The 23,036-nt window shown below is 42.9% G+C and overlaps 1 protein-coding gene across 1 annotated transcript in view; it reads left to right on the plus strand.

The window, feature by feature from the left end:
• The window catches only part of TNFRSF19 (TNF receptor superfamily member 19), an 86,897-nt gene that overhangs the window by 18,277 nt on the left and 45,584 nt on the right, over positions 1-23,036 (plus strand). Inside the window, exons 3-4 of the mRNA XM_068526590.1 lie at positions 1,865-1,975; positions 15,123-15,301. Coding sequence (XP_068382691.1) covers positions 1,865-1,975; positions 15,123-15,301 — 290 coding nt within the window. The remainder of the gene's footprint in view (positions 1-1,864; positions 1,976-15,122; positions 15,302-23,036) is intronic.

Below are 23,036 nucleotides of genomic sequence, written 5' to 3' on the forward strand. Positions count from 1 at the left end.
TATTTACACTGAAGACAGTTCCTGAAGTCTTCTTGGAAGACAAAGTAAGAGGAAATGGGGTCCGATTGGAGTCTGACATGCAGATAGACGTAAGGAAAACATCCCTTCCTTGAGTTGAGGTTGTTAAACGTTGGAAGAAATGGTCCACAAGAGAAGCTGTGGCATTTCTTTCTCAAAGCGATGCAGTGTCTTTGTGGTGGAGGGGAATCTCCTCTCTCCCTTAAATAAAACCAAACTCCTCTAAGATTGGTTGTTAATGAGGGTTAAGAAAGGTGGGAGGTGATTACTAGACCTTTAGCCCCAAATCATGGTTTAGTCTTGAACCCCACCTTGAATTCTCCCTTCTGCCTGCTCTGGAGGTTAAGGCTGTGATTTTATTTAAGGAAGTTGGCTGACTTCATTATAGATATTTGCTTCAGGGTGGAGGCAGTTTGTACTGAATAACCTCCCATCGTTATAACCATCAAAAACCATATCTGTGCACTTGTGCGATGGACGTTACACACACCAGTCTCTGTTCCCCCAGTGCTTCCTAAGGTTCTCAGTTTTCCTTTAGGGAAACAAAATTGTATCAATAGTCAGGAATGTTACTGAGGGAGTCCCTGCTTGATGTAAGAGTTTGAACTGAATGTTGTCACCAGTCTGAGATTCTGTTAATATCAACATTTTTAATGAAATGCCATCTGTTAAGAAGCAGATATACACACTTTGGTAGGATGGTGTGTATAAGACGAACTTACCATTTTTAGGTAAAATAAGAAATAAAGGCTATATCTTGAAAATGACTTACAACCTTTGTTTTTGCAAAGCAGATAATCTTTCCATTTAAGTCCTATGCTGTGAACCAAAGTTATTGTTAGGACATAGAGAACAGACTTGTGGTTGCCAAGGGGGAGGGAATGGGGGAGGGATGGATTGGGAGTTTGGGGTTAGCAGATGCAAACTATTACGTAGAGGATGGATAAACAACAGGGTCCTACTATATAGCACAGGGAACTATATTCAATATCTGGAGATAAACCATAATGGAAAAGAATATGAAAAAGAATGTATATATATGTATAACTGAATCAATTTGCTGTACAGCAGAAATTAGCACAACATTGTAAATCAACTATACTAATTTTTTTAAAAAGTGTATTGTTAGGTCCCATTTAAGTGGCAAAATGGCAATCAGTAGGAAAGTAAGTTCATGTTTACGTGACATTTTTACTCTGAAGCGTTCAGAGAATTGGGCCATTGTTATTGTCATCATTATCAGGAATTTTACTGATCTCACGATTGTCAGAATTTTTTGAATGATGAACTCTAAGTAAATGGAATTCAGCTGAAAAACTTCTGCATCAAAGCTGGGTATCAGATATGTCTAAAGGATAATAGCAGAGTTCTTGGGACTAGTATATGTATTCCATTTATTTATTTATTCAACTCATTATGGGTGAATATGTTTTCTTAAAGAGCAAAAATATAATTCTTGAATTCAGATTTTTTCAGGTTGCAAAAGGACCTTGGTCTCTGCGTAACTGTTCTTTTATACATCTTCTTACTTAGAAAAGAGAGCAGTTTCTACCTATTTTTACCTTGGGTACTCAGAAAAGTGTCAGAAGAAGATAGCAGTTAAATCCAGAAAAAGAGAACTCTCATTCAAGGAATACAGAGAGGAATCAGGCTTGTTGATTTAATTGTTCCACTGACTTTTCCAGAAAGTGTTTATTCTTCCTGAAGTGAAAACTGAATTGGCCTCACTCTGAATTAATGTTTACATTCAGTGATTATGTGAATAACACTGAAGATACTCTTCCTTTTTTGTGAAAAATAGAATTAACTTCCCTTAAGATAACGCTTTGTGGAACATTTTTTTCAGGCGTGTAGAGTGATCTGTGAAACAGGAGACTGTGGACAGCAGGAATTCAGGGATGGGTCGGGAAACTGTGTTCTCTGCAAGCAGTGCGGGCCAGGCATGGAGTTGTCCAAGGTAACTGTCGGGCGTGTGGGAAAGTTGTAGATCTGTGTCTTTAAAATGCGTTCTTTTCGGCTCAATCCTTTCAGTTAATGACTAGTGAAGATTTCTTGGTTCGTCATGTCCCTTTAGCCAAATATTGCACAATTCCCTTTTCAGTACATTCGATTCACGTGTCTTACTGAGATAAAAGAAATAGATTCTAATAACCGTAATTCAATAAATGTCATTGTTTTGTATAGTTTAGTGTTTATTGTATTTTATTGAAAGAATAGAATCATTAAACAACAAGGTCCTACTGTATAGCACAGGGAATTATTCAGTGTCCCGTGAAAAACTGTAATGAAAAAGTATATGAATAATGGGATCACTTTGCTGTACAGCAGAAATTAACACAACATTGTAAATCAACTATACTTCAATAAAATAAATTTTAAAAAATAGAATCATTAAGGTTTATTTGCTTTAATTAAAAAGAATCAGCATTCTACTAAAGATTTAAAAGTAAAACATTGGTAACAGAAAATGGTAATAATACTATTTACTGGGCCTTCTTTTTCTTCAAATTAAGGTTACAATTACTAGTCAAGAAGAACAGAGCCCAGCAGTGTCTTAAGTAACCGGGCTCCAAGGGAGCAGTTCTTTTCCGAGCCAGAGTTTTGAACATTGTTTTGACAGTGCCAGTACGATTATTAATTTTCCCACTTTGAGTATATGCTACTCCCAGGAGCATCTTAAATGTATTCATCTTCACCACTGCTTGTGAAGCAGCTGTGTTCCAATGGGGTGGATTCAGAGTTCTGGGTGTTCCCAGGCCCTTCTTTGTTGTGAGCATGCTCAGAGGCACACATGCATTTGCTTTATTTTCTGACCTTTTGAAGACGTTACCAGTTGTGGACAATTGATGTATCGTTTTGTTCTAAAGAATGCACCAAGGTCTTCCTGTTAGAAAAGGAACAAAAGATGTGTCTTTATTTTAAGTGACTTTTCAAAGAGAAGTCCTTTCCCCTACAGTCTGCTGTTCTCTGAATTTGAGTCTTGTCATTCATAGATTTTTGATCGATGATCTGCAAACAGCAGGAAACAAAGAATTATGCATTCCACAAGTGATTCCTGGCGGATGGCCTCTCTGGGTGTTGTGTTTAATATGTTGGCTTTCAGCTTCTTGTGCCGTCCGCTTGGAAGGAACTGGCTGAATTTTGAACTCTGCGGTGTCTAGTTGCTGAAGCACCCCGGCCGATGTTTTTTAAATCCCTGTGGATTGTAGTAACATGGCATTTTCAGACATAGGTTTTGCTCTGTTGGATGTAAAAAGGTCCTTTATAACAGCAGACCTGCATATCTAGGATCTGTCAACAAAGTAGTTAAGAATGTGATTGTGCCCGGGAGGAAACCAGTGATGTTTCTACCCCTCAGAGTTCTTTTGTCAAATCTCTGTGAAAATATGAATATATCACAGATTCGAAGAGATGAGTGAATCATTTCTAAGAAATTGCTCCCTAACCTTCATTCTTTATCTAGAGAATGAAGATGAAGGTTCTATCAGCTCGCAGTATTTTTTTTAAATCCATCCTCTGAGATTATCTGATAACAGTTTCTGTATTTCATAATTTCCCACAGATATCCATAAGAAATATTTTTCATTAGGTAGTAATTTTCCCTGAGTATTGCAATAGCTGTCCAACTTTTATTTCATCAGGAGTCACGAAAAGGAAGCAATCTGAATAACCCTGCCTGTGTGTACTTATTTTAGTTATTAATATTTATGATCATTTTCCTCATTAAAAAAAAAAGACCAGGACAAAAAATTGAGTGAGAAAGAGTAAAAGTAAAGGTAACGACATCACTGAAATATTAGATTCTCAGGACCCACTCAGAAGCACAAATTTACAAATGTAGAGGGTGTTCCTGCCTGTCCTGAGGTGTCCACCCTGAGGGCAGGCAACCCCTCAGCTTTCACCCTCACTGTCTTAAATAGACCGCCCAGCTCCTTTTAACAGACACTTAGTGAATCTTTGCTCAAGGAGTGGACCAATCTGTCAGCCTCGGATAGGTTTTGGAAAAAAAAGATGACAGTTAAATCTAGTAATATAAAAGTTAATGGATGTGTGATTGTGTGTTGCAAATAATGTTTTGCCAAGTCTTTTAGCTTGGTTTTAGCTCTTAGTAAATAAAATTAGCAAGTGAGCCTCGCTCAGGGTCTAAAATGTAAAGCGTAAGAAAGGCAAAGGAGTCAAACATACCTATGGAAGTAAAAATATATTTTTATTTTCCAGTTAATTAATCAAGGCAAAGGATGTGAGTTTTTTATAAGCAATTACTTTGGAGCTGGAAGTTTCTAAACTGTCCACTCATGAATTTGCAGTTTCTTCCTTCCAGGCCGCCTTTATTAAATTTTTAGCAAGAACATATATCTTTCAAAGGAAAGAAGAGTAAGTTCTGAGTATATTAAAATCAGATAAATCACTTAAATTGACAAGTATGTTCAACTGGTTAATTGTCACTTCCAAGCTTTGCAAATCAAGGCAAAATTTATTCTTGTCACTGAGACTAAGTTTTTGTTAAATTGTTAGATAACTACATTTATAAATAGTCTATTTGCTTGTTGCTTGGAATACTAAATATATCATGGCGGCGGGGGGGTTACCTGTTAATTTGTAATGAAGCAGATGAGTACAAGAGTCTTTACTTTTTGAACTGAGGTGTCCCATTTTGGTTACCAGTGGTGTTTGAAATTTTGAAAGCACAATAAATAGCAAATATTTTATAATTAGTTATGAAACAGTAGGAAAGCTGGATCAAATTATTGATATCCACAACTAAAGTTTTCTTTATATTAAGAATTTTAAAAAGCATTTTCACCAAACATAGAGCTTTTAATAATCTTTATTCTAACATTATTATGTAACTTATTCTGCTGTACTAAGCATAATTTAAAACTTCTGTCCATTTTTCTACTATCATGTCTATCCAAAATAAATTCCGGGTCATGAGGTTCTTCGAATTACAAACATATATCTATACCTTAAAACTCAAGCTTGGAAATACTTTGGGTAAGCAGGTACAGTTAAAATTTCCATCTGTGGTTTTATTACTCCTATTTATTATTTTCTTTGGAAGGCATTCAGTCCTGCCTTTTCACAAGGTATGGCTTGCTCTCCCATGGTTAGGTCTCTACATTAGGACATGCAGTTGGGCTTGTTGGAAGGTGCCGGAAGAGCTTTCCTGGGGCAGCATGTGCTCTGCTCACCTGTGGCGTGTGGTCGCTGTTTCCCAACCGCTTTTCACTTCCTTTCAGTTGTGAGAGCGTAAGGAATCTACGCAGCAGCTCCAGGTTCAATAAGACCCTTGATGCCTGTTGCGAGCAATGCCCTTCTCAGCTTTGGCCACTTTTTAAACGAGTACTTATTTTAACCTCTCACCCTGGATACTTTGCGTGTGTTCATCTGCAGGGTGTGTCTTAACCTAAAAAATATGGACTCTCTCTCAAAATGTCTTTAATTGTGAGTCTGTGATATATACCATGCAGCGAAAATAGCTAACATTGGCCAACATGTATTATAGTGAGCCAGGTTCTATGTGATCTCTGTATGACATAAGGAATTCTTACAGCATAGGTCTTAAGTGGGGAATATAACTACCCCTGTTTACAGATGGGACACAGAGGTTAGTCGCTGTGTCCACCATCACTGTAAGTAAGTGACGGTGTGGGGGGGGGGGCTCTTGGGGTCACCGTCTGCCTCCCGTCTTGATAATGCCTGAGGACAGCACACCTGGCAGGACTTTCTGTGCTGATGCGCGTGGTCTCTACCTGTGCCGTTCAACACGGGTGCTATGAGCCGCCGTGGTTATCAAACACGTGAACTGTGGCTGGTGTCACCGAGGAACTGGGTTGCTTATTTTATTTCATTTTAAGTAATGAAATTTAAGTTTCCCCATGTGAGGTTATGGTTGTCGTATTGGACAGTGTCGTTCTAGAATGATCGACTTCCCGCCAGAAGTTGTGGCTTAGGACCAACTTCGAAAGCAGAGACAAATGTCCCAGCGTGTGCGATGCAGGAGCTGCTCCTGGCAGCGGCAGCCTTCCACTCCTCCTCCTGCGGGTGTCGGCATTGTCCTGGTCCCCACCTGTCCCTCCCGCTCCACTGGCCCCGCCCACCACTGCTGCCCTGGGGCCACCTGAGCCCTAGCATCTCAGCAGCCCTTTTGGTTCCCAGGTCCCTCCCACAGAGCCCCAAGCGCCATCTCTGTCATTTCGGCTCCTTTTAGTAACTCAGCTTAGGAAGTCGTTTTCCTGAATCTTTGGGAAAATATGTGACGGGTCACCGAGCCATTTAGAGTCTGTTTTGAGGATTTTATCCCCTTGAGCCATATTTACTCTCTCCCCCACTGCAGGGTTTAATTTTTAGTCTTTGAAAGTTTATGATAAAGATAATGAATAATGTCTTTTTCCTATTTCCGAGGCAAAAAATACCGAGTATGATTTCCATGGCTCTGTAAGCAGCTACGCTGGGCTTTTTGACCGCGACCGTGTGCGTGAGTGTTCGGTGGCGTCCCGGGGGCTCGTGAGAGTGAGTGGGAGATGATTTTTGTTTTCCCGAAGTGACCACATTAGACTTGAATTCTCACCGTCTAGAGTTTGCCCAGCCACGGCCCCTCCTCCGCACCAAGCATTAATGCCAACAGTGTGCTTTTAACACGATCGCCTCCCGGCAGTAAATCAAGAAACTAGTTTTTGCATGAGCCTCTGGAAACAGACTTCAAGTCTCTGGAACGGTTTTCAAAGTAAGCTTTTGCTAAGCAATTATTGGGATGACTTTAGTTAATGTGAAAAAAGTTAATTCTTGTAAACAACAACATCCTTCCCTCCACACGGGTGCATGCGGGGCTTCCTATTTTTAAAGACATCTACTCTTTGGAAAACTGTTTACAACCTTATGAAGAAAATCACACAAAAAATTAATGTAATTTTCAAGCATGAAAGAGATTCATTTCTGCCATTTAATTACAGTGTCGCTCACTTTATTTGTGTTTAATTATACCTAATCAAGCCCAGTGGTGTTTGGCAGATATTAACAAGCTCTAGCTTGTAATTTTTTCGTTAGAAAACTCAACTATGGGTTTTCACAAACCAGAAGTTGGGGGGATATGTCTTTGGTGTTGTTTTCTTAAAGGAAATTAAAAAGCTGATTGCTGCACACCAGCGACACCTGAATCTAATTTGTCATTTCCATTTGTGTGCCCTAGATTTTCTTTGTAAATAACTTCTTCTCCATCCAATTTGAGCTTTCAAAGTTCAAAGAACCCAAGTTAATACTTATTGGCTGTACAAATAAATAGTGCTTTTGACCGGAGGCCCCTGGTTGTGTTTCCCGGATAATTCATGGCCTGTGAGGATCTCCCCTGTCGGGGGGGGGGGGTTGGGCGGGCCTGCTCCCCCGGCGTGTAGGTGGGATCCACTGGTGCTTTTTGTTCAGTTCTGGATTTGCAGAGGGAGAGAAGAGAGAAGGGGATATGAGCACTGTTTACTTGGAGTCATTTTGCTACTGGAAAGCCACCAAATGTGGCTTAAAAATATTGGGCAGAGTGACAGAGCCACGGCTGCCCCCAGCTTGGGTGGAAGAAGCCCAGCTGGGTCCAGCCCTTTCTTGCTTTGGAACCAAGATAAGGAAGCTGCTCACATCTCCACCCGCCCAGGGGGAAGACTTGGCCTCACCAGCTAGGAGATATTGCTGTGGCCCTTACGGGCTTTTGCTCCCTGGGATAAAATAATAGTAGTAGTACTAATACTAATACTACTACTAATAATAAACTTTAGCAAATACTGCTTCACACTATATTTGTTCATCCGTCTGTTTACCCAGCAAGCAGCTCTTTATTACGCACTGGCTTAACTACGGTGAAAGAGAACATATTCAGTGGCACTTGCTGAAGTTGGCAGGGCAGGCATTGTTCAGAACCTTTGCAGTAGGCATGGGGATTTTACAGGGGGGAGGGAAGGGGCTGATCTCCGAATACAGCCTGGATGAGTGGGAATTCATAGCCGAGGAGCAGGGGTCGAGTCAGTGATGGGAATTACTACCAGGGGACATGAGAGGAAGAGACTTTCTGACCAAAGCCGACCCGACGGGATTCTTGCTGAACACAGGGTGGGACGGTCGGATGTCACCTGGGGGGTGGGAGGCTGAGGACCCTGAGGGTGGGGTCCTGGTTAAGCCGACCCCGCAGGGTTCTTGCTAGAACTACATTTCACAAGGACATGCGCAGATGGGCTGGGAAGAGGTCCAGGAGCCCGACTCGAGCGTGCTCGCGCAGAGAACCTTTGACAGCTCCAGGGACGCGGGCTTTGGGGAAGCGGGGTAGGGGGCGATGTCAGATGCCAAGGGTTAGTCACTTCTTTTATGATTTGGGGAAGTAAGTAGGAACCCTATGGCGATGCTTTTTTTTTTTTTTTAATTGCATTCTTTTTTATCCATGTGTATATTTTCTCACCTCAAAGTTTATTAATAAAAAGGTCTTCTCGGTGATTCAGGGAAGTCCTAGGTATCTCCTTTAAGCTTTAAGCTCCTTTAAGGTACCAGGTCATAATTTCAAAAATAAAGGACTGCCGTATTGTTTTAAAGACTCAGTGCATTTCTAGCGTTGATATTAATGGCAGACCGTCCTCCATAAAAATAAAACATGTAGCTAATTCTGGAGCCCAGGCCAGTGACTGACTCACTCTTCCCTCCCCCTTCTCCTCCCTCTCCCTTAGCCTCCCACACCAAACATACACACACACACACACACACACACACGTCCTTCTAATAACTGGTGAGAGGGAGAACTCAGTACAACCTGGAAAGTGTCAAAGAAAACCAGAACAGGACAGAGGTTAAAGCAGTAAAAACAAATTCTATTCAGGAGCTTTTGCAACAGGAGAAGAGAGACCTCGCCCTAGAGCTGCATTCAGCTCCAAATCCAACGTGGACACATGGGGGGTTATAGCCCAGGAGCAGAGCGGGCGTCAGGGTGGGCAATCACCAAGAGGAAACGGCGGAGGAAGGGGAATCCTGGCTAAATAGACACCAGGATTCCTGCTGCAGGCGGACAGGGGACCAGGCATCACCTGGGGCAGGGGGTAGGGTGGGTGGCTTGGGAGGTCAGGTATGGAGAATAAGCAGGTACCGAGGATAGGGGATTCTGGCTAAACCAACCGGACAGGATGCTTGGACAACCGGGTTCTTCAAGACCAGACCTAAGAACGGGGTGCAGTCGAAAAAGTGGCTCAAAGACGCCTGCAGACTTTGGTCAAGCAGAGAGTCTGTCAAAGGAAAGACTAAGCAGAGCCAGCGTGGGCAGCCTGCCCCTTCCTCCTGTCACCATGGACCTGTCCACACCTCTGCTTCTGTCCCCAAAGGAAGTACTGTGCCTGGGAGCTCGCCCCCTTGTACCCCAAGGTAACGTGGGAAAAACCAAAAGATCTGATACTGTTGATATTTTCATGAGATGCCCAATTAGATCACGTGATCCTTGCCAGCTCAGCTGGCAGCACTCGAAGGGTACCCTCTGTGCCGCAGCACCTGGCATGCAGTGATGAGTAAGAGCAGCTCCCATGGGGTAACAACCTGCATCCCTGTGGAGGAACCCGCGCTCAGGGGCTGATGCCGGCGCTCCCCACAATGCGCTGAGCGGGGTGAACAAAAAGGAGACGCAGAACAGTTGTCCACACACGAGGAGGGTGTGTCTGGGAGGTTTCCCCAAGCCTGGCATAGTGGGGGAGTAGGAAGTTAGGGACGAAGGATGGAAAGACGGGTTACCATGGGACAGGGGCTGGTGACCCCCCCGCCTCGGTCTCTCTGTCTCTCTGTCTCTGTCACTCTCTCTGTCTTTGTCTCTCTCTCTCCGTTGTTTCGCCTCCTTCCGTTTCTCTTGGTAGTTGTTTACTGAACTTAATATGGAAGATTTCAAGGCATTTTTAACTACCTCGTTTTACTGAATGAAATAAAAACATCAAGGTAGACATTTATATGGGGGGTAATTTAATATTTATATGCTTTTTATAGTCTGGATTTCAAATAATTATGGCGTCTCTACATTTATGGTGCTTTAGAAATATGACAAATCAGCTCTAAATGTGGTTGCTGCCATGGACGCTATACAGTAATTCTTTGGAAATAATTGCTCTGAATTTCTAGTTAGTTCAAGATGTCTAGTTAATTTAACATGTGGAATGATCACTTCATACACTTCTTAGACTCTCATGAACTGAAAGCAATGATATTATTCGTAAAAGTTTAAAAATAATATTAGGCTGTGTTTCTAATAATCTTTTTTTAAATGGCAAATACTTTAGAGAAAGTATATATTTTAAAAATTTTATTGAAGTGTAGTTGATTTACAATGTTGTGTTAATTTCTGCTGTACAGCAAAGTGACTCAGCTATACATACATACATTCTTTTTCATCTTCTTTTCCACATGGTTTATCATAAGATATTGAACGTAGTTCCCTATACGGTAGGACCTTGTTGTTTATCCATCCTACACATACTAGTTTGCGTCTGCTAATCCCGAACTCGCACTCCATCCCTCCCTCCCCCACCTACCCCCTTCCCCTTGGCAACCACACGTCTGTTCTCTGTGTCTGTGAGTCTGTTTCTGAGAGAAAATAATATTTTGAATAAAATTCCCCCAAATAATCAATCTCTGTTCAAGTATGGCTCATGGTACCTGCTCTGTACATTTTGGTACTCTTTTGTGATAGTGATGATACAAAGCCTTATCTCAACCCCTCACCTAAATCTGCCCCAAAGAAAATGGCTACAGCTGCCACCAGAGCATATAAACTGCAGGCAGAAATAGTAAGCCAATATCCAGTTAATAAAGGCAAGCTATGATGCATTTGGAGCCTGGCTTTGTTTTCTTTCTATACATGGTTTGGTCCAGTGTAGAATGAACCAAAAAAAGAAAAAAAAAAGTTTCATGAAATCCTCATTCTATAAAATCTAATGACATGTAAATCACACACAGCGATACATGGCAAAAACTCATCGGTCAAAGCGGTCCTTATGTACAATATAAACTCTAGACACGGCCAGGAATCAAAAAAGAAGCACAAAGATTTCCCAACACTAAAGTATATGTTCTTTCTCAAAAGAGATGAAACTGTCAACACACCTGTGTATATTCTTTCAAGTTCATTTCTAGTCAGATCATTTCTCTAGTTCTCAGGACTGGAGAGAGGAAGTGAGTGGCTGTATACAGCGACGCTCAGCAGGAGGAAGGGAGGCCAGCTGACCACATGGCAGAGGCGTTAGAACAGCAGAACGGCCCCACAGACCCAGGACTGCCTAGTTCTTTGTATGACGGCACAACGCAGTAGTGGATTCAACCAGGAAAGGTTAAATTCTATCTTATGTACCCGTTTTCAAAAGGAGGTACTTGGGATTCGTTTTAGAAAAATTTTTATTCAATAAAAATGTTTTAGACGGAAAGTGATGTTTGAAGTAGCCTAGAAAAAACTGGGGTCTGAAGATCCCTTTGTTCCCCAGTGAAGCTTTATTATACCGGAATCAAGAAAATCGGTCTGTTGGGCTGTAGAGAATCCGAAATAGTAATGGCCATCGGCATCATTTATTTACGGACGCCTGTGCTTGATTTAGAGTTTAGAGGCTTTATATGTTTTCCCTTTTATTCCTCAGAATAACCCTGTAGGGCCTGGATTGTTATCCAGTCTCACAGAGGAAGAGTCTGAGGGTCAGAGAGTTCCCAAAATAACTTAGCTGGCAAGTGGCCGATGTGTCTTTGGCTCCAATGCAGGAAAATATACACTTTCCCCCTGTATCAGCCTGGCTTGAAAAGCAACATTTCTGATGTTTGCTACCAGTTCATAGATGCCTACCCCTTTCCCTTTGTTTTCCTATCTTCCTCTCCCTCCCTTTTTCTTTCCTTCTCTGTTGTGTGTCAACCTGTATATGAGACCCTTACAGTCCCAGCTGCCTGGATCAAAGCGTGATGTTGAAATCGCTGCCGCAGGAACTTTGAGGGATGTGCCCAGCCTGTGAGTGAGGAGGTCCCGCCCCGGATGTCATGTGCACATGCTTTGATCCTGGGACTCGGGGTGGGAGGCTCCCTTCTGTGCCTAAAGAAAGCCTTTGGATGCCTGGGGCTCTCTCAGCAGCTAACACTGTCCTGGTGCAGATCCCGCTGCCGTGCACAGCCCCCCAAAATAGCAGTGGCCTCCCTCCCGCCAAGAGCAAGTACACATCCCAAGAAATTCTTTCTCAGTGTGTGTCTGTATTGTTTTCCTGATTACTAGAGATGCCTTGTGCAAGAAAATCAAATCATTACAGAAGTATAAAAACTGAAAACACACACACAAAAAAAACTGAAAACACCTCATAATTCCACTAACCCCCCAAAAAAGATAATCCCTGTCAACAATTCTAAAGAAATTCTAATTTGTGAATTAGTATTTAAAATTGTTCCCCCCTGCTCCTGTCTGCGCCTTTGGTTCAGAACATTGTCTAGCTGGAGCCCTCAGGGTTAGGAAGGTGCTGACCTTCTGCTTTGTTTTTCTCCCCTGCTCTTTGCTGTGCTTGTTCAAGACACACATTGAAAGACGGGCAGAGGAATTGAAGGGGGAAAGGAAGGGATAGTCCTTCCCAGATGTGAGTGAGTTCATTAGTGAGGTCTGGATTGAAGTATCATTGCTAATATCCTTTATTGAGTGGCTTATTGAGTACAGGGAATACTATTCTTTGTGTTGGTTTTTGTTTTTTAATTGAAGTATAGTTGATTTACAATGTCGTGTTAGTTTCAGGTGTACAGCAAAGTGATTCAGTTATACATATATACATACATATATATATGTATGTATACATATACTCTTTCAGATTCTTTTCCCTTACAGGTATTATAAGATATTGACTAGAGTTCCCTGTGCTATACAGTAGGTCTTTATTGATTATCTATTTTATATATAGTAGTGTGTATATGTTAACCCTAACCTCCTAATTTATCCCTCCCTCCACCCACCCTTCCCCTTTGGTAGCCATACATTTGTTTTCTATGTCTGTGAGTCTATTTCTGTTTTGTAAATAAGTTCATTTGTATCTTTGTGTGTGTATGTGTGTATGTTGGTTTTGATTTAATTTTCAGCCAGTAAGTACTGCTTAGTTGACTTTGTATAAAAATATGGATGAAGAAGTTAGATATATAAATTTTATGGAGAAACGAGAATTCTGACCTCGCTGGATCTGTGTTCTGGCTTCCGTGGTTCCCAATGAGGAAGCTGAGGCTGTGAGTGGGAGCGCTGCCCGTCCCCCGCCCCCTGCTGCCCATCTGTCTGTGTGTGGGCTCCCAGCATGCCCTCCACGTGGGGCTCTGTTCGCAGCTCGAGAGCTGCTGTCTGATTTTTTTTTTAATGGCCAGTGTTCTATAGAAATCATCACATAGTGCAGATAACCGTGCTAACATTTGATATGTAATCTTTCAGACATCTTCCTGTGTATATGTCACATAAAGTGCCTGAAAGTCCCAGAGTGTAGTGGTATGAAGTCTGGCTCTGGAATTAAACCACGTAGGTTCGTACCATATGACTCGGCAATTCCGCTCCTAGGTATACATCTGAAAAAAACAAAAACACTGATTTGAAAAGATACGTGCACCTCAGTGTTCACAGCAGCACTATTTACAATAGCCAAGACATGGAAGCAACCTAAGTGCCCATCCACAGATGGATGGGTAAAGAAGATGTGGTACGTATATGCAATGGAATATTACTCAGCCATAAACAAGAAAGAAATTTTGCCATTTGTGGCAACATGGAAGGACTTGGAGGGCACTGTGCTAAGCGAAGTAAGTCAGACAGAGAAAGACAAATACTGTATGATATCACTTATATGCGGAGTCTAAAAAATACAACAAACTAGTGAGTAAAACAAAAAAGAAACAGACTCACAGATAAAAGAGAATAAACTAGTGGTTACCAGTGGGGAGAGGGAGGGAGAGGGGCAATATAGGGATAGAGGATTTTTTAAAAAGGATTATTATGGGATTGTATGAAATCACGTGTGTGAAACTTTTGAAAATTGTAAAGCGCTATAGAATAAATAAATAAATTAATTAATTAATTAATTTAAAAAACACGTAGGTTCAAATCCTGGTTCTGACATTAGCAATGTCTCTTTGGTTAAGGTGCATGCCTTCTGGGAAACCACATACTCCCATCCGGGAAATAAGAGCATGGGAAGCGCTTCCCTCATTGGGGGGGAGGATGAATTAATGAGATCCTGGCATAGAGGAAGCCCCTGATAAATGTTAGTACTTACTATTAATGTTTTTGTAAGAAATGGGATCATATTTCTCATTCTGTTTTATAACTTATTTTTTAAACTATCATGAACACTTGTCTATAGCATTCTTTCTGTGATTGCATTATAACGACATCATATGACATGCTGTGATTGATTTAGTGCTTGAACTTGTGGAAATGATTGTATGCAGGTCAAAGAGCTGTCTGTGAAGCCCATCCTTGGAAAGCAGTTCTGGGTTCTGATGGCCAAATCTAGAGATGCTTGAGACCTTTAGTATCACAGGGTTTGATCCAAACAAGGATTTAGTGTTCTTATAAGCGTTGTGTAAGCATCTTCCCTCTCTCAGACAGTAATAAACAGCTAACCATTCCAAGTTTCTCTACGGATATTGTAAGCTTCTGACATTTCGTATGCAGCTGTCCTCGTGTTCTATTACTTATCAAAGCACTTATTTTCTGCCTTGATAAGTGAGTAGGTGTCTACATATTTCCCTGACTCTAGCTTCTGAGCACTCAGATGACCAGCTGAGTTGGAGAAGAAAGTGCCGTAATTCTGCCCTAAGCTGGTGATAATGCCGCAGCAGCGGGGGGGGGGGGGGGGGGGGGGAGGCGGGGGGAGGGGGAGAGCCTTTCTTATTCAAATGCTCATGCTCCTGGAATAAAGTGGATGACTAAGTATACTTAGGTCGTAAGAGAGATTATTAGCAGGGGGAGACACATTGGAACTCGCTGAGAGAGCGGCCTTTGTGCCCCGAGAGGCGGGCACTGGGCAGTCACCAGCCCAGTTCTCCGCGGTATCTCCTCGTCCTCCTTTTTCACGCTCGCGGGGGCTGAATAGCTGTCTCTTGCCTGTTCCTCCCCGCAGGAATGTGGCTTTGGCTACGGGGAGGATGCCCAGTGCGTGAGGTGCCGGCCGCACAGGTTCAAGGAGGACTGGGGCTTTCAGAAGTGCAAGCCGTGCCTGGACTGCGCCCTGCTGAGCCGCTTCCAGAAGGCCAACTGCTCTGCCACCCGCGACGCCACCTGTGGGGACTGCCTGCCCGGGTACGTGGCCAGTCCTTACCGCGTAGTCAGGCAGTTAGTCCGAACAGGCTTTTCTCTGGTTCCCTGCCAAGTGCAGATGCCCGCTGACATTAACCCGAACACACTTGCTGGGGTTCGTGGCTCTTCTATTCTCTGGGCCTCCTGTGTGCCGTGCACGGCGACAGGCGTGGTTAGGATGAAATGGATAAGCGTGGTGACCAGGGCTCAGTGTCCCGAAAATCCTCAGAGTTCCTGCAGATCGATAGGAAAGAAAACATGGACAAAGGGACGAAAGAAAAAACATTCAGTTCACAGAAGAGGAAGCGTGTGTGGCCTGTGACCATACAAAGCTGTCCATCCTCAATATGATCGGAGAAATGCAAACACCGCCATCCAGTCATTTCTGCGGTATTTTGTAAGGCATCACTTTGGGGGAGGGAGACAGAGATCCCCACCCACAGGCAGCTTACATCCTAATAAGATTTGACAAATACCTACACAGTAAATGATACGGTATGCAAAAAGGTGGAAGATATGATTGCTATGGAAAAAAAGTCTCAAGCAGCTCAGGACGTTGGGCGTGCCCCCTGGGGGATGCAGGGGATGCAGGTTGCAGGATCAAAGTGGGTCATCAGGATGGGCGATGCTGAAAAGGTGAGCTCCCTCTGGACACAGACCCTGAGGTGGACATGGCCTGGTGTATTTCAGAAACTGCCAAGGGGCCAAGGCGGCTACAGGAGAAGGGAGAGCGGAGAAGAGGGAGAGGCAGTGAGAGCAGCAGGGGGTGGGCAGATGTACCGGTGGAGACCTTAAATGGGCACATTGCAAAGGAACCCAGGCCGTGGACAGAAAGGGGACCACACCTGGGCCAGGTGGGGAGACAAAGCCCAGGAGGAGGAACTTTAACATTTTAAGTGCTTCTAGGTAACGGTTGGCCGGACATGCCAGATAAAACAGGCAGTTGGAAGCCAGAGTCCTGATGAAGCCCGGGACTCAGTGGGGCCAGTGTGGTGGTCTGTTAGGGGCGAGGCATTGCTGCAGGAAGTAAGGAGGGGAGGGGACAAAGTGAGCATCAGGAGAACCTAATTAGTATCTAGTAGAGCCAGAGGAGAGACCAGGATTCCTGGAGCTTTCCTGGAACCCAGGCTTTATTGCCGAAGTAAAGCAACCAGGGCCAGCAGCATGACAGGAGCAGCAAACTGTATTATGTAGTGGCTAAGCAGTTTACATGAATTATTGTCTGTGATGTTCACAGTGTTTTAAAAACAAAGAAAGTGAGCCTTATCATTAAGGTTATTCAGGCGAGACGGCACAGGCAGTGCTCAGTGTAGCTTGGACTCTGCCACCAGAAGCCACTCTCCAAGTCAGTGCAGACAGAGGACCCTGACTGCACTCCGCCGGCTCGTGCCCACAGGAGCAGGGATTTGACAAGTGCTGGGTGCCAGCTCTGGGGCTTTTAATGAAGCCAGAGGGCAGACAGAGCTCTGGGCCTGAAGGGCAGAAACAGGGCAGGAAATAGCCTCATGGGTCAAGCAAGTCCTTATGCGAAGACCCAGAACCCAAACGGATGCAAAAAGTAGTGGTCTTACATCAGCAGCACAAGTGACCAAGGAAAAAATAGCTATATTGGACTTTGTCAAAATTAAAGCCTTTTGTGCTTCACAGGATACCATCCAATTGAAACAACAACCCCCAGAATTAAAGGAACTATTCGTAAATCATATATGTGATAAGGGACTATCTTATCTAGCATATATAAAGAACTCTTACAATTCAATAACAAAAAGACAAATAACCCAATTAAAATATGGGCAAAGGATTTGAATAGACATTTCTCCAAAGAAGAGACACAAATGACCAGTGAGCTCATGAAAAGACATATGTCAATTAGTCATCAGCAAACGCAAAAAAAAGAAAAAAGAAAAAAACCCCACATACTTCACACCCACCAGGGTGGTTATAACCAAAAGACAGGCAATAACAGGTGTTGGTGAGGATGTGGAGAAACTGGGAATGTAAAATTGTGCAGCCACCTCGGAAAACAGTACGGCGTTTCCTCAGAAAGTTACACACAGAGTTACCATGCGACCCAGCACTTCTACTCTTGAGCATGTAACCCAGGGAACTGAAAACATGTCCACACAAAAACCTGTACACAGATGTCCATAGCAGCCTTATACATGAGAGTCAAAAAGTAGAAATGACCCAAATGTTCATCAGCTGATGAATGGATAAACAAAATGGAGTGTATTTAGCAATGGAATATTATTCAGCAGTAAAAAGGAATGAATTACTGATACATATGACAACGTGGAGAAACCTAGAAAACATTATGCTAAGTGAAAGAGGCCAATCACAAAAGAACACATATTGTAGGATTCCATTGGCGTGAAACGTCCGGAATGGGCAGATCTAAAGAACAGAAAGTAAATTAGTGGTTGTCTAGGGCTGGTGGTTGGGAAGGGTTGAGAAGAAGGGGGAGTGATTGCCAAAGGGTACAGAGTTTCTTTTCTTGCCTGATGAAAATGTTCTAAAATTGACTGTGCTGATGTTTACACAGCTCCGTGAATATACTAAAGACCATTTACTTGAATACTTTATTTTTTTTTATTTATTTATTTTAATGATGTTCTTGTCTGCTTACATTCTTTTTATTTATGTATGTATGTACGTATGTATGGCTGTGTTGGGTCTTCGTTTCCGTGCGAGGGCTTTCTCCAGTTGTGGCAAGCGGGGGCCACTCCTCATCGCGGTGCGGGGGCCTCTCACTATCGCGGCCTCTCGTTGCCGAGCACAGGCTCCAGACGCGCAGGCTCAGTAGTTGTGGCTCACGGGCCGAGCTGCTCCGCGGCATGTGGGATCTTCCCAGACCAGGGCTCGAACCCGCGTCCCCTGCATTGGCAGGCAGATTCTCAACCACTGCGCCACCAGGGAGGGAAGCCCTACTTGAATACTTTAAAGGGGTAGATGGCGTGGTATGTGAAGTGTATCTCAGTAATCTGTTATTTTTTTAAAAAGTAACGGCCTGTGATCTCAGAAGACGCTGATAGCTGTGAATATTATTACCCAGAGTCTTGAGCTCGTGCAAAGCTGATGGAAGGGCAGAAACGGGGCACCTGATACCTCTCTGCTCCTGTTCTGATGAAACCGTGTCTTTGCTCCTCTGCCCTCTTCACCGGGGAAGAGGATGGGGGTCAGGGAGAGGAGGAGTCCACGGGGGATGCCAGGCTGAGCTGGGCAGTGTCCAGAGACCCAGGACTCGGTTTTTACAAGGGGGAACCCAGGCGTGGGCTGCTGGAGCGTGAGAGGGAGCCCCCGCCAAACATGCTTCCTTCGTGCTTCACCAAATTTGTTGTCACCTGAGCCCACTGCTTTAGTGTCACAGTGTTTGCTCATTCTGTAAATAGATGCTTAGATGTGGGAAAGTTAGAAATGAGTAGACATTTGAATGGTGTTTTGTAGTTTATTTATATGATTAGTTTAAAATTACATCCTTTCTAAGCAAGCATGACGGTATGAGGCAGGCAACAATTATAGAGTGACTTCTACTCTTCCAGGTCTTCCAGGGTGTTTTCAAAGTGTTCACCCAGCTTGACTGTATTTTTGTGAAAGAGGAAAATAGTTGACACCCGTTTGACAGACAGGAAAATTGAGGCAGAAAGAAAATACGCAAATTGTGTATTGCCTCCAGAAAAATGCCAAGGTCAGGCATAAGGTGGGCAAGTTTATTCCTGGTGTGACGCCTGCCCTCTGCGGCTGCGGCCTCACTCAGATCAGGATCTTCTGCTGCCCAAAGGCCCATCCCCCCACCGGACACCAGTGTGGAAAGTCTGTCCTCTGTGCTACAATTTGACCAATTAGGGAAATTCAGTGCCCTCGTTCCCAAATATGGTCAACAGCTTTCGGCCAGTTACTTAATTTCTCTGACATTGATTCTTCTCACCTATAAAAATATCATCTAATAATAATACCAGCCTACAGAATTGTCAGAAGGATTAAGAACATAGCTCATGTAGAGCGCCTAGCAGAGCGCCTAGTACACAGTAAGCACTAGATAAATCATTGACATTGTTGCCAATTAATGTTATTGGGGGCCAGTGAAAGCTTTGCAGAAAGTGGCCAAAGGGCCTCCAGCCCCTGTTCTGGGCCACGCCCCCTTCCCTTCTCTGCCGAGGGGACCTGGGGCTCCGCCTTGGAAGAGTAACCCAGCCCCTGCCAGTTCTTTGCTGCTTTTAGTAACCGGGATGGTTAACACTAGGGATTAACATCACCCCCTCCTTACAAAGGAGGAAGTCCATCCTTGGAGCGGATAAATGACTTGCTCGAGTCCTGTTTCGCTGCCCCTGAGGATGGCCTCTGCCGGTTCTGTACCCACTCCCCTCCCCACCCCCCTGTCAGCCCTGCTCCCCAGCCGCCTGGTCCGTCCTCCGTCCTTCTCACAGTGGCACTTGGCAACCCTTGCCCATCCCGAGCGCCCCAGTCAACACCAGGCTCTTCCCCTGGCGGTCATCTTTTCAGTAGCATCTTCTCAGTGTCACTGGGGCCATCGCTTTGGCGGCCGAGAACTGTGAATAGGGGGCTGACCCTCCAGCACAAACAGGGAGCCCACGGGTGTGTAGGAGAGGGCAGAATTGTCACCTGCCCCCGATGGACGCGCTGCAGGAAATGGGACCTGATGTCACACACAGGACGTGGCAGCGGCATTCAAACCTGTATTAAGGCAGATCGTTCTGAAACCAGGGCTGGACTGGGGTCTGTCATCCCCCTGCAGAAATGCGTTCATTGGTGGAAGAGTTAGTGTCTACAACCAGGCTTTCTTAGAATAGCAGTTATCAAGCTGGTGTTCATTAGACTAAGTAGTGTTATTTGGGTTCAGCTCAATTAAAAACGCCTCTTCACATTCAGTGTTGGGGAATATTTTGGGTGGACAGATGTATTTATATGGTGCATCTCATCAGACAGTAAATTAGATAAAATTCAGTGTGGTTTCCTTTTGTCTCTTTGCATTAGCTGAAAGCATGGAGTAAAATTTAAAGTTCAACGATAAAAACCACTTTAACCAGACACCGTGTCTATGTCTCTGTTCTCTTTTGTCTTATTTAATTTTTAAAAATTTGTGTCCTGTCTCATTTGGTCAGGAGCAGAGTGGCAAATATATCTATGTCCCCCAAACCTTGGCAATCTAAACAAAATAGAGAGTAGAATAATTTTTAAAGATTTATAGATTTCTTTACCCACTTAATCTTTTGTCACATCTTAAAACTCTAATTTCTGTATCTTCATCTTCAAATTGAATGATAATTTTAAGGAGACTTTTTAAAAATAAAAAAACAGTGTCTTTGATCGTTAATACATAATTGGTGATTCACTAATTATTCTGTGCTTTAGGATTCAGACCTTAATCTCATTTTGTACTAAGTGGAAAAAGTGAGAGTCGGTTGATGGCTTTGAAAATTTCGTAGCAGTTAAAAAAATCTTACATTCTGCCGTCCAGCCATTGTAATCAAGAAGCTGGCAGAGCAGGTTCTGAATGCTTTTAGATGATCTCTGTACCACTGCTGATAGCTGCTATGAGCATCATGCCCAAGTATCACCTCTCCTGTGAGCAGTGGCAACAAGGCAGGCCCATCCAACCTCCTATCTAGTTAGGGTTTCTAGTTAGACTTAATGGTCATTGAAAACATGGTACTTTCTCAGCTGCTAGCCTCATTTGTGTTACAGCCCTCAAACTCATCATATATTTTAATAATTATATTTTTGGCAAATATATTTTGTTCAATTTCAGGGAGAGCTCAGACCTCCAAACTGTTTCGTCACAAGTAGAATTCATTATTTTAAAAATGTTCAATAATGTCCACATTTGATTCCCAGCACTTGTTTAGCTTATTTACATAGAAAGAGTTCTCCTGTTTAAAAACTATATTAGACTATCTTAATATTTAATTTAATCAACTTATAATTTGGCATGTTTTCTGTCTGAGATAAAGAGAATTAGTCCGCATATATTACAATGTTTAGCAAGAAGTACATCTAAGAAAGCTCCCTTATATTGTCCTATGGTTTTTACCTATTTTTAGATTTTTAAATGCATGTTTTAGTTGTGGTAAAAAAATGTAACATAAAATTTACCATCTTAACCATTTTTTAAGTGTACAGTTCAGTAGTGTTAAGTATATTCACATTGTTGTCATTATACGCAGATGACATGACTCTCTATATAGAAAACCCTAAAGACTCCACACAACACTATTAGAACTGATAAACAAATTCCACAAGGTAGCAGGATACGAGATTAACATACAGAAATCTGTTGCATTTCTTTAGACTAACAATGAAATATCAGAAAGATAAAGTTTAAAAATATTCCTTTTAAAATTGTGTACGAAAAAAAAAAAACCTAGGAATAAACCTGACCAAGGAGGTGAAAGACTTATACACTGAGAACTAGAAAACACTGATAAAGGAAATTGAAGATTATTTAAAGAAATGGAAAGATATCCCATGCTCTTAGATTGGAAGAATTAATTTTGTTAAGATGGCCGTACTACCCAAAGCAATCTACAGATTTATTGTGATCCCTATCAAATTACCCATGACATTTTTCACAAGACTAGAACAAAAAATCCTAAAATTTATATGGAGCCACAAAAGACCCAGAATTGCCAAAGCAATCCTGAGGAAAAAGAACAAAGCAGGAGACATAACCCTCCCAGACTTCAGACTATACTACAAAGCTTCAGTAATCAAAACAGCATGGTATTGGCACAAAAACAGACATATGGATCAATGGAACAGAACAGAGAGCCCAGAAATAAACCTGTGCACCTATGGTCAATTAGTCTATGACAAAGGAGGCAAGAATGTACAATGGAGGAAAGACAGTCTCTTCAGCAAGATCCTGGTTTCAGTTCTTTTGGCTAGGACTTCCCTGGTGGTGCAGTGGTGAAGAATCCGCCTGCCAATGCAGGGGACACAGATTCGAGCCCTGGTCCGGGAAGATCCCACATGCCGCGGAGCAACTAAGCCCATGCGCCACAACTACTGAGCCTGTGCTGTAGAGCCCGTGAGCCACAGCTACTGAAGCCTGCGTGCCACAACTACTGAAGCTTGCACGCCTAGAGCCCGTGCTCCGCAACAAGAGAACCCACCGCAATGAGAAGCCTGTGCACTGCAGCAAAGAGTAGCCCCCGCTCGCCACAACTAGAGAAAGCCCGCACACAGCAACAAAGACCCAACACCGCCAAAAAATAAATAAATGAATAAAAAAAGAAGTTTAAAAAAAATGCTTTTGGGTATATACCCAGAAGTGGAATTTCTGGATCTTATGGTAGTTTTATTTTTAATTTTCTAAGAAAACTCCATACCATTTGCCATAGCAGTTGCTCCATTTAACATTCCTGCCAGTAGTGCACAGGGGTTCCAGTTTCTCCACATTCTCGCCAACACTTTTTTTTAAATAGCAGCTCATTTCAGATCATTTAGTGCAATTTAGTGCTATTTTTTCATAGCACTAATGAGTGTGAGGTGATGCCTCACTATGGTTTTGATTTGCATTTCCCTGATGATTAGTGATGTTAACCGTCTTTTCACGTGCTTGCTTACCATTTATATATAATCTTTGGAGAAATATTCAAGTCCTCTGCCCATTTTAAAATCAGGTTATTGGATTTTTGTTGTTGAGTTGTAGGAGTTCCTTATATATTCTGAATATTGACCCCTTATCATATATATGATTTGCAAATATTTTTTCCCACAG

The sequence above is a fragment of the Eschrichtius robustus genome, chromosome 18 (genome assembly GCF_028021215.1).
Source record: "Eschrichtius robustus isolate mEscRob2 chromosome 18, mEscRob2.pri, whole genome shotgun sequence".
Taxonomy (NCBI): domain Eukaryota; kingdom Metazoa; phylum Chordata; class Mammalia; order Artiodactyla; family Eschrichtiidae; genus Eschrichtius; species Eschrichtius robustus.